Source organism: Triturus cristatus, chromosome 1_2, assembly GCF_964204655.1.
Source record: "Triturus cristatus chromosome 1_2, aTriCri1.1, whole genome shotgun sequence".
NCBI lineage: Eukaryota > Metazoa > Chordata > Amphibia > Caudata > Salamandridae > Triturus > Triturus cristatus.
The window spans coordinates 870,298,643-870,310,654 of NC_140580.1; the positions used below are offsets into that span (position 1 = coordinate 870,298,643).

A 12,012-nucleotide genomic window follows, 5' to 3' on the forward strand; every position below is an offset into this window, starting at 1 on the left:
TTGTTCACCATAAGTTGGCAGGGTATGCTCAGACGTGAGTCCCTTGCTCACTTTGCCACTGGATTCAAGCAAGCCTGGCTGAAGACGGCTGAAATGCCAGAAACCGGTCCTAGGAAGCTTGTTTCCGGTCCAGGGAAGGCATGGCTTGGCAGTTCGGGCTGGACTGTTCCCATGAGGCACAGGGTCAGACTGATTTGCATATGGCCATGTCTGAACTGGGGTGGCAGAGTGGGCTAAAGAACGGTGATGGATCAAACCCAGATCTGTTGACTGGGTGTGAGTGTTTGATTGGTTCTGATGCTCCGTCCATCACCACCCCCTTTTGGACCATAGGTAAAGCATCATCCAGAAATCCTCTAGCTTAGCCCCCCTCTTGCAGCAACTCACAGTGCTAGGACCTACACGGGAATTAATCAATTTGATACACTTTCTCTCAATGCAAGTAAAAACGAGTGGGAACATGTGACAAGTAGAAATTTGTAAATAGCTACTAATGAGAAGATTACAGAATGTTCTTGTTTGTGTGAAGGAATTTGAGAGGTCCTTGAGAGAGAAATACAAGTAATAATAACAAGAGATGACTCTTATTTTTTAAAATCTTCAGTTCATTGAGTCAATTTGAGAAAGATGCTATACTAACTTCACTAGCACAGTTCAATACAATGTGTATTATACAGCAAGGAGTTACACAACCATAGTACATTTACAATGCAAGCAAATGTGCACAATGTTAGCGGTGTTCATTCTTGTTTTAAATTACATTGCAAATGATCAATAAAATACAACAGCACATGTTAAAGGATGCATTTTCAATGTAAACATATATCTATTAGGGGCACAGATATTGGCAGCTTCACTTTGGCATCATTCAAAGTGGTTTCCTCCTCTCCAGACCAGGCACAGTCTTTGGGCCTTATTTAGAGTTTTGCGGACCGGGTTACTCTGTCACAAACATGACTGATTTAGAGTTTGGCGGATGGATTACTTCGACCTTTCTATCCTATGACACTTGTAATACAGCAGACGGGATGTCACGTTTTGATGGAGTAACCCGTCCACATACTCTAAATCAGGCTCTTTGTCTTTAGGCGATTGTTCGACAGCTAATGCTAACATGGCGAGTCTCCCTGGACAGCACCCATTACACTAGCGTAAAGATGAGTGACACCTCACAACTGACCACTATCGGTCTTTTGGGTGTAGCATATTGGGGTTACAAGGGCAGCCCCTGATCTCAAAGCTTCATCCTACCTTACAAAAGAGACCACTGTCTTCTCCTCCTCATACAATCCATTCAGGCTAATGGTAATCACCTATGAAAGTAAAATAGTCAGGACCACACCAAAAAGTCACTTCTGCACTTCTATAGGAGGCCTGTCTCCATGCTCCCAAACTGCAGAGTCTGTTGCTCATGAATGATAGTAATACACAATGCCAGACTGGCATACTGCAACCGACCTCCATTTGTGCCGCAGTCAGACAGTGGCTTTCCAAAACTGATTTTATTGACAGATACTCTTAGAGCCTGAATGCTTCACTGGCGCACACCACCGTTCACCTATTACCATACACATGTTCTAGTCATGTACAAGCATGTATCAGATGGATTTTGTTGCATGTTGAACAAAACGTCAGTGGTAAAGCCAATAGGTCACCCCCCATGCAATTAACACGCCTATGCAATTAACACGCCTATGCAATTAACACGGAAAAAGGCCTGTTCATCACCTTTGAGTCATTAGTAGGCTGTTACCACTGCCAAGATTATGTGAGATGGCATGAGGACAGAAGTCCTTTTTTCACAGCCAACAATCAACAAATCCTTGCTCTGGGTCTCTCTTCACTACTAATCACTAAACCTGAGTCCCACTGAAAACGCATGACTGTCAGGTGTGCAGGACTAAACAATGTCAACACAACGTATAGATTTCCAGTTGAGTAACTCTAGGCATTGGTGCATGGTCCCAAAACCATACATTGGGCATTCCCATCCCAACAAGAGGTGGTTCAAAATGTGCACCGGCGGCGTTTCCTGTATTCGCAATACTGGGGCTGGTCCAGTGCTCTATGGTTAGGAAAGAAACAACAGAAAGCACAGTTGCTTTTTGCAGCAATGTGAGTTGATGGGCAATGTATTTACCTAATGCATTATGGAAGGTACATTGCCCGGCCCCTCACATTGCAATTCAAAGCAACTTACATATCAAGGAAGTATGTTTGCAGCCCTGGCATGCTTAGTCCTCCTGGCTCTTCCATAGTGCACAGGAAAGGTGAGCATGCATTGTGTACCATAGGATTTGTATTGGACACATACCCTTCCCCTATAAATTCCAATGCATAGACACACTCAGAAGATTTCTAGGCATTGGACGTGTGCTGTGCACTGCAGCATACATGCTGTGCATCTGTTTTTTAAAGAAATGTATTTTATTATGCATAAATTCTAATAGAAACATACAAATCTTGACCTCATCTCTGTGTCTATAATGACTGCCTCGACGCTGTCTAATTTATTAAAGAGTTGAAGACACACCTCTTTAACTAACACTACCTCACAATGCAAAAACCAGATACCTGGCCACATCTGGACTGTCCAAACCTCTAACCCTATCTACTTCGCCCCTGTCTTTTTGGCTCAGTTCATGCTATAGACTATATAGTTCCGGAGTAGCATGGTACTCGCTGAAAAAGCACTTTAACAACTCATCAGGGGTAGCAAGCGCTATATGAATACAAACCTTTTTTCCTCTTCTTCCCCTTCGCCATCCTTCTCAATCCAAATAACTGACTAACATATTCACCACTCAAATTACTTTCATATTTTCACTACACTAATTTACCATTAATCCTTTATGGCTACTGGAGTAGCGACCTACTCACCGAAAAATCGCTTTGACAGCTCGTCAGGGGTAGTAAGAGCCATATAAATGCAATTACAATACAATCCGAAAATTAAGGACCTGGTTTTGTCTTTGAATAGTGTTCGTCAGGATGGTGGGGGGCTTGTCTGTATCTTGAAATGAATCAATGTCATGCCAGTTCCTTTCAAAGTGCAAAAGGTTTGGCGGATACCCACCAGAGGTTTTGACAGCTATCCTCCAAACTTTCAAACATTTATTTCAGAACAGATTCCCAAAAAGGGATTTTGTTCCCATAACTCAAACACAATAATGACTACCACCACTTGGGAGTTATCTCCAGGTTCTGAGGTGATCATTGTTCGTTTGTTTTTAGATCTATTGGTGAGAGACAGAAAATAGGACTCTACACCATCCATCATAAATAGAGTGGGCGTTGTAACGCCTGTCCTCTAATGGACCCTACTCTGTCGAGTCATCAGAGGAAGATTTCCATCGGTGCAACCAACAGGGTCTGCCCATCTCTAAATGAGGTGGACAGACCAAGAGTTTGGCAAGCAGGACACTCCTTCACTTTTGCCATAACCTAGACACCAAACTTTAACTCAGGCCCTAAGTAACAGAGGAGTTGGTACCAAATTAACTAGAAGGGATCAGGGAAGCTGTGGAAGGTGGAGCCTTCAGTGGGGGAGTTTTGCGGATTTGAAAGTATGGTAAGTAGCCTAGAGGTGGTTATTATGTCCTCTGGTATTTGGTTCCAGAGTTTGGGAGCTAGGCATGAGAAGGCCAAGATGACAGATTTGCTTTTCTAGCTGCAAGAATCTGTAGGATTAGTGTTTTTTCCCTCTTATGTCTCTTTGTTCAGTTGATATTTTAAGTATGAAGAAAGCCCTCTGTAGATGGCTTTGCAAATTATACGGGTAATTCGGAAGGTGATGCATGCTTCTAATGAGAGCTAAGGGAGTTGTTTAAAAATTGGTGTAACATGTACATGTTCTGATTTTCATTTGTTACCAAAGTAGCTGAAATGTTCAGCGTGGCTTTGCTAGGTGAGATAGATGATTTAGGGAGACCAGCAAAGGTGGCGTTTCCACTGTCAATATGTGAAAGAACTCATGATTGTACTGGGGGTCTGAGGTCTTCTGGCAGAATAGAGATGTCTTAAGAAGGTGTAGGGATGTTGCTGTTCTTGTGGATGTGATTGGATTTCCAAGAGATGCTAAGTGAGAGTCCATGAGGCTTGGGTACTTGTGGGACACTGAGTGTTATATCTGAGAAGGCTAATTCAATCATGTAAGGGTTATTTGAATGTAGAAGCATTAGTTCAGTCTTGTCCAGGCTTCAGGAAGAAGGCAGATGCCCAACTGATTATCTGTTGAAGAGAGTTTTCAGGTTGCTGACGTGTGAGGGTTTATATACCGTAAGGTAGCTTTTGATATGGTAGGCGTAGGCATAATATTCTGTTTTCCACTAGAAACATTTCTGACAGGGGCTCTAAGTGGAGGGTAAAGAGGTAGGGGGAGAGGGACCATCCTTGTGAAACAAGGATTATTAGATAAAGAGATGATGATTTGAATGCAGCATGTTCACTTAATTCAGTTCTGGTAATCGGGAAAAAGTGGAACCAATTAAGAACAAATTTTCCAATGCCTATTCTGGAACATATGAACATATTTCTCCTTGTTTGCACTTGCCTCAAATAGCTTTTAGCTTTCGATACAAAGTATGGCTGGCTACTTTAGCAGATTTGGATTTGCTTTGATCTGTCCCAGTAACACCCTGTTAATGCTAAGCTGTTTTGTCTTATGAACAGTGAACCTTTCTAGCAGGAAAATACATTTTGTGCTGAACAGCAAAAACAATGTATTGTTTTGCTTTGAATTGCACTAGCAATGGTGTACAGCCTTAGTAAGTTTGGGCCATAGTCAGTGGTGGCTCCTCTGCTAAGGCGAAGGAGCGTCGCCCCACTGCTTAGAAGCAGTGAAAGAAAGGAATAATTGAATGATAATAACTTTATGTTATTATCATTTTATTTGTCCCTGCTGTGTCGACTTGCCAGGGCAGGAGGGTCTGCTCTGCTCACAGAGCAGGGCAGGGGATGAGTTGGGAGCACACTCGAAGTGCTTATGATGCTTTGGCCAGCTGTTTCGGGCCGGCCAAAGCGTCATGCACACATAGCATGTTCTTCACCCAGACTGCATTACAGCCTGGGTGGAGAACATGCCCAGGTTCCCATTACCTGGCTGAGCATCAAAACACAGCGCTCAGACCAATCACAACACTACCTTGCAGATGTGATCGGCTCAGGAGAGACTGCGTGCTTCCTGTTTCCTGTTCATCCCGGACGTGGAGGAGAGATCACGTGGGAGAGATGCGGCAATAAGGTAAGTTTTTCTTTTCTTGCACCCCGTTACACCCCAACCCTCAGCGCCACCCTGATCCGTGCCGGCCGGCACTGGCCAGAGTGTGTTTTAGCCTGCACTCTATTTGGAGAGCACCTATAATTAAATACTTTTACATTAATTAATCACAGTTCTATATCGTCATTTGGCCAATTTTGCTCACTAAGGCCAATTATCAAACCTGCACCGAAACGTAGATGTTTACTTATGGTTAGGGACGGCTGAATGTATGTAAGGAATTGAAAAATCTTGATCAAAATTAATCCGGATTTGTGGACATCTCGATTCATAATCTTCACTTATAATAGAGGAAATCAGTAATTGAAACACACACTAGGACAGAATTTTGTGTGTATTCTTAAACAGTCCCAAAGCGTAATTTAGTACCAAAAATGTACACATAACCATGCTTTTAGGCTGTATAAGTTACTTAAGCACCCCTATTTTCTATGGGGGCTAAGAGAAGGTATTTCTCTTCATCGAAAATATTTCCAAAATTAGAACAAATATCTGTGGCATTGTGCGTTTATCCCATTCCTAGCCAGGCAAATTGCCCAGATTAGAGTACACAGACATAAACCTAGAAATATATGCTTTTCTTAAATTTCTGTGCATACAAGTTCTGATTTTTGTAAATCCAAAAATAAAGTGAAATTCTAAGGGTACTAACATTTTGTGAATCACTCTCCACCGTTCTTAATCTGTGCAATTTATTAGACTTTTACCATCTATTTGAAATCTCAAAATTGTGTTTAAATAATTTAGTTTTTGCTGTTGCCCATTCAAGCCGCGGTGGTAATAATACACTGGTATTTGTCGTTATGCAATGATTTCTGTTACACATCACTTGCCTCCTTTGTGCCTTGACCTATTTCTGAATGGTAACATGTGAGGGCTTTGTCTCTTTTGGAAGGTTAGAGAAGCCTATCTGCAGTTCATGATCACTATCGCCAAGATGATTCGAGAGGACCTGAATTTGACCAAAGATGACAACTTCGTCCAGGAGGAAATGTCGCGGATCATGGAGCTGGAAACATTCATTGCTAATGTTAGTTTTCTATTAAATGTGTTATTTCTGGAGGAGATCTGGGTGCATGTGAATGCAGGGAACAGCAGACAGCAAATGTTAGGTAATTTTGTTTTTTACTTCCTTAAATAAATCGTCTACATTTTGATCTTGTATTCAAGGATACTCTCCCATAGATTATATTTTCATGAAATTCTGAGGCCTTACGTGAAATCCTTATAGCACGATTTATTTGCATAGGTTTAGAGGGCAGGCAGTAGAGTTCCAAGAATACCTACAAAGTAAAAATATATATGTAATATCTCATGATGGGAACTCAATTATTATCAAAGGTTTATTGTTTCACATTTTTCTCACTGCCAAACATTTTATAAGATGCACACTGTTTCACATTTTGGGGGCATATGTATCAAATTCTCTATTTGCGATTCTCAAATAGCGATTTTTTGAGAATCGCTATTTGGGAATCGCAAACGAGATGTAAGTAAAAATTCGCAAATTGTTAGCGATTCCTAGGCATTCCTTAATTGCGATTAGCAAATTGCGAATCGCAACTAAGGAATACCTTCCCATTTATTCCTATGGGCCAGGAGGCCCATAGGAATGAATGGGAAGACATTCTCAATTAGCGATTCGCAATTAGAGAATCACAAATTGAGAATAATTTCAAGGGTGCAAGGGTGTCATAAGGATAGCCTGATGCACCCCTGAAATGAGCATGTGTGCGCATGTGGCGCACATACATGCCCTAAGGGCATGTATGTGCGCCACATGGCACTTTGAAATATGGCAAAAAGTGCATCTTTCAAAGAAATCACCAACTTCCAGTTGGTGGTAATTTGCGATTTCTTAAGGAGAAATCGCACAATTTGGGTGCTTTTTACATCACATTTAAGGAATCGCAATTTGCAATTCCTTAAATGCAATCGCAAAATAGAGAATCGCAAATTTGCGATTCTCTAATTTGCAATGCCCTTTTGGGATGATACATCCCAAAAGGCCTTTTCCCGTTCGCAAACGGGCCGATTCTGAGAATCGGCCCGTTTGCGAACGGGAAAAGGGCTTGATACTTATGCCCCTTGGTCCCTTAAAAATATCTAGGCATCTTTGTCACAAATAATGTGATCTTGTGGCAATTTCACTTGTTACATTCAGGAAGCAGTATTTCAAGTTCCCTTTAATTATGCTTGCCTATGCCTAAGCACCGGGAGTGGGAAAGCTGATTAATTTATCAACTTATTCTTCAGAGTTTTGAGCCAACTTATTTGATAGAATAACAGACACCCCTGCCCACTGTCATGGTCATGTGCCAATGTCATGTGTAAACTGTAATGTTTGTAACTTCCCCAGGCGACTGCTCCCCCAGAAGAAAGGCACGAGGTCACGCTGTTGTACAACAAAATGACCCTCTCTGAACTGCAAGAGAAGTTTCCACTAAATGTAAGTTGTGGCTTGTGGCACAAGGCCTTCTGGAAGTAAACTATTACATTGAATTGAGTTGAATTGGATTGACTTGAAGGGCACTTACAAAGACTGCTATTCGCAGAAACGTATCTAGGAGTCCATCCTTGCTTACTTATTTGGATTCTATTAAAGTACATTGTTCCATATGTAGTAGTCATCTACCCAGGCTTCCCCCATGAGTAGCTCGTGAGCTCCTGGGTGCTTTCCAGCTACCTGTAACTAGTACTCATGTGTGTAACCCAGCCTACTAAATTAGAAGCTTTTGCTTGATTGAATGAATATGTGTATACCAAAGGTGTGTATTTCAGATGTGAAAGTGTATTTTCAGAACAAATAAGCTGATGTTCTGAGAAAAATGGTTGAATTCCCAAAATGTGTTTGAAACTTTTATATGAGTGATAACACATGGTGATGGGGAGACTCAAACTAATATTATTAGCTTAGTGCCTGGGGAATTGCAGTTAGGGCTATGTTTTACCCACGTACAATCATTCCACATTGACAAAGCCTTTTTTACGTTACTGCTGGCAAACCTCCTGGTGCAGTGAGGTTGTCACTGATGGTAATCTTGCATAGGGCGGCCACTAAGTTAATCTTGTCTGATGTTGTCGTGTCGCTCTTACTACAGGAATACTAGTAACTCTGGATGATTTTCGCTGAATTAAAGTCGCTCTTATTGCAGAAAAGGTTGGTGATGTCTGACCTAACCCAAACTTCATCACCTTGCCCATCCAGTGAGGGTTTTGTACACACCTTTGTGCAGGCAATCATTTTCACCCTCTGGTATTCACTAACATTCGAACAAAGGTCCGAAGGTTTTTGGATCGCACAGCAAGTCTTCAATTATCATTTATTTGATGTCTGTTGATGTTCTGATTTCAACTATTCTTTTTCGTCTACTTTTTTTGTGCAAATTATACCAGAGTTGTCAGTCCCATTTCTCAGTTGGTATGAAGCAAAACTTGAGCATCAGTGCCTATATGTTGGTGGCTGTGAAATGTTTGTAAAATATGGTGCCTTAGTTTAAGAAGAGAATAGCAAACACCAGACTCCCACATAAGCTGATATCTGCACAGTCCACATGACATGAATTAATTATAGTTTCTATTTTAAAAGAGGTATATAATCATGTAATCAACATATTATGTCTTAATGTGAAATAGGCACTCTTTCACTGGCATAGTTTCTGCTTCACATTATTTTGGAGAGACCGTAAAGATTTTAAGAATCATGCTTATAAATTAGGAACAAGGCCTGACTAGCTGTACTGGGCATCAGGCATTTTGCCGGGAGGCTGGAAGGGTGGGGGCATTTTTGCAGGGTTGTGGGCCGGTTTTGCAGCAGTTCTGCAATATTGGTCCCCAGTAACAAAAGCAGCAAGCAAGCCTTTCCAGCCTCTGGGGGTCAGGCAGTACTTCACTAGGGGCTGATCAGCTAACATTGCCAGGACTCCTTTGGGTACCCAGTCCAGCCCTCATTAAGAAGCAATGTTTCTGATCATGACTGTGTAATACATGTACCAGAAGGTGGACATAGAGTTAGGGAATAAAAGAGGCATGCAGTATTCCAGAGCTTTAACTCATAGCACTAGCCAGAGTAACAGACATTACACACAGTTCAAAAGTCAAGATGACCCTACTATTTAGAGAGAGGTTACATACAGAAACTATCACTAGCAATATCCAGACAGTAGGCATGTATTTACACTGAAAATTGATGCAGTCATTTAGAAAAACGTTTTGGGACTGCCACTTGTTATCATTATCATCCATGTCTGAGCTACAGGAGAACTTTCCAGCAATGTCTACCAACTGAGTAATGAGAAAAATAGTACATTAATGAATGCTCACTGTCATCTTCCCAAGTCTATAACAGTGGAGCAGTAGTTGGCGCCATCTCTTCTAGCAAGCTTGGATTTGAAATAAAAAAATGATCTATTGCTGGGCCTCTAAGAATGATTCCAATGACATTACACAACTCTAATTTTCCTCTCCAGGACTTCAACTGGACACTATTTGTACAAGGAGTTATGTCTTCAGTCAACATCCAGGTTCAGGCTGAAGAGGAAGTGGTTGTGTATGGAGTACCCTACCTGCAGCAACTCAAAGCTATTATTTCCAACTACTCTGCAAGGTACATTGATGACACAGCTTGTTGCAATGTGAAGTATCAGGCTGGGGATCTTCTTGAGGGTTTAGAATATAATTTATAGTCTAATATATAGCATACTAAAAGGAGACCTGAATGACAGCTACAGTACCCTCCACCACCACTACATTGCATGCATTATATCACATGACAATAATATTACATCGACCTAACCACTACATGCATGGTGATTATAAGCTCAATAAAGTCCTTTGAAAGTCATTAGGGTAAGGTAGATGACGTGAAGGTGCAAATATTTTCAATATGCTTACCATAATGATATAGTGGTAAACTATGTACTGGACTCTGTATCATGTAGGTCAAGATCAATCAATCAATCAGGGGTTTATAAAGCGCACTACTCACCCGTGAGGGTCTCAAGGCACTGGGGAGGTGGGGGGGGGGCTTGTCCAGCTACATATCATTCGAAAAGATGGTTCTTGAGGTTCTTTCTGAAGGTGTGCAGAGTGGGGGAGCATCTGATGTTGACTGGGAGCTTGTTCCAAGTCTTTGCTATGACGTAGGAGAAGGCTCTTCCGCCTGCTCTGGTTCTGTAGATGTGTGGGGTCTCTGCCAGGGTGAGGTCGGCGGAGCAGAGTTTCCTTTTGGGTACGTGGAAGGAGACTCTTTCGTTGAGGTATTTAGATCTGATGTTATGGAGGGATTTGTAGGCATGGGTGAGGAGCTTGAAGGTTATTCTCTTCTCGATGGGGAGCCTGTGGATGTCTTGTAGGTGTGGGGTCAAGTGCTTGTTTCATGGGGCTCCGAGGATGAGTCTGGCTGCGGTGTTCTGGATGGTTTGGAGCTTGTGTAGCAGGGTTTTGTTGATTCCGGCATAGAGGGCGTTACCGTAGTCCAGTCTGCTAGTTACAAGAGCGTGGGTGATGGTCTTTCTACATTCGTGGGGGATCCACTTGAAGGTCTTGCGGGGATGCAGAGGGAGTTGAAGCAGGTCGAGGCGACGGCGTTGATCTGACGGGTCATGGTGAGGGAGGAGTCTAGAATGATGCTGAGGTTCCGGGCATGGTCCGTCGGGGTGGGTGGGTTTCCAAGGGCAGGGGGCCACCAGGAGCTGTCCCACGCCATGGGGGAGGGACCAAGGATGAGGACCTCGGTCTTCTCCGAGTTCAGTTTTAGGCAGCTGTCACTCATCCAGGCTGCGACGTCTTTCATTCCTTCTTGAAAGCTGAGTCTGGTGTCTTCGGGGTTCTTCGTGAGAGAGAGGATGAGCTGGGTGTCGTCATCGTAAGATACTATGCTGAGCCCGTGCTGTCTGACGATGGTGGCGAGGGGGGCCATGTAGATGTTGAAAAGCGTGGGGCTGAGCGAGGTTCTTTGGGGTACTCCGCAGTTGATCTCTGTGGGTTCAGAGAGGAAGGGCGGGAGTCTGATCGGTGAGGAAGGAGCGGATCCATTCGAGGGCGGTTCCCCGTATGCCAGCGTCATGGAGTCTGGCGGCTAGAGTGCGGTGGGAGATGGTGTCGAAGGCTGCGGAGAGGTCTAGTAGGATGAGGGCCGCAGTGTGGCCCTGGTCGTGTGTCGTGCAGATGTCATCGGTGGCGGCGAGGTGGGTGGTTTCAGTGCTGTGGCTGTTGCAGAATCCAGACTGGGAGGAGTCAAGGATGGCGTTCTCTTCGACGAGGTGGTCAGCTGGGCGTTGACGAACCTCTCGGTGACTTTGGCTGCAAAGGAAAGGAGGGAGATGGGCTGGTATTTTTCCAGGTCCGTCGGGTCGGCCGAGGGTTTCTTGAGGAGGGGCTTGACTTCTGCCGGCTTCCAGTCGTCAGGGAAGATGCCGGATTTGAGGGAGGCGTTTATTGTCCGGCCTAGTTTGGGAGCTATGGCAGTGGTGGCTCTGTGGGAGATGTGAGGTGGGCAGGGGTCCACTGGGGCTCCTGAGTGGGTGTTCTTCATGGTCTTGGTGGTGTCTTCAGTGGTAGCAGGTTTCCAGGTGGTGATGGTCGGCCGGTTGTCGGTGGTGGAGAGGGTGGGAGTGTCTGGATTCTGTTCGCTGAAGTTGTCGTAGAGGGCCTTGATTTTCAGGTGGAAGCAGGAGCTGAGCTTGTTGCAGAGGTCCTGGGATGGAGCGATATCCGTTGCTTCGCTGGGGGGT

The 12,012-nt window shown here is 43.6% G+C and overlaps 1 protein-coding gene across 2 annotated transcripts in view; it reads left to right on the top strand.

The window, feature by feature from the left end:
* The window catches only part of MMEL1 (membrane metalloendopeptidase like 1), an 827,783-nt gene that overhangs the window by 685,769 nt on the left and 130,002 nt on the right, over nt 1-12,012 (top strand). For both annotated transcript variants that reach the window (XM_085609192.1, XM_085609188.1), the window contains exons 9-11: nt 6,174-6,308; nt 7,638-7,727; nt 9,748-9,884. In XM_085609192.1, the coding sequence (XP_085465318.1) occupies nt 6,174-6,308; nt 7,638-7,727; nt 9,748-9,884 (362 nt within the window). The remainder of the gene's footprint in view (nt 1-6,173; nt 6,309-7,637; nt 7,728-9,747; nt 9,885-12,012) is intronic.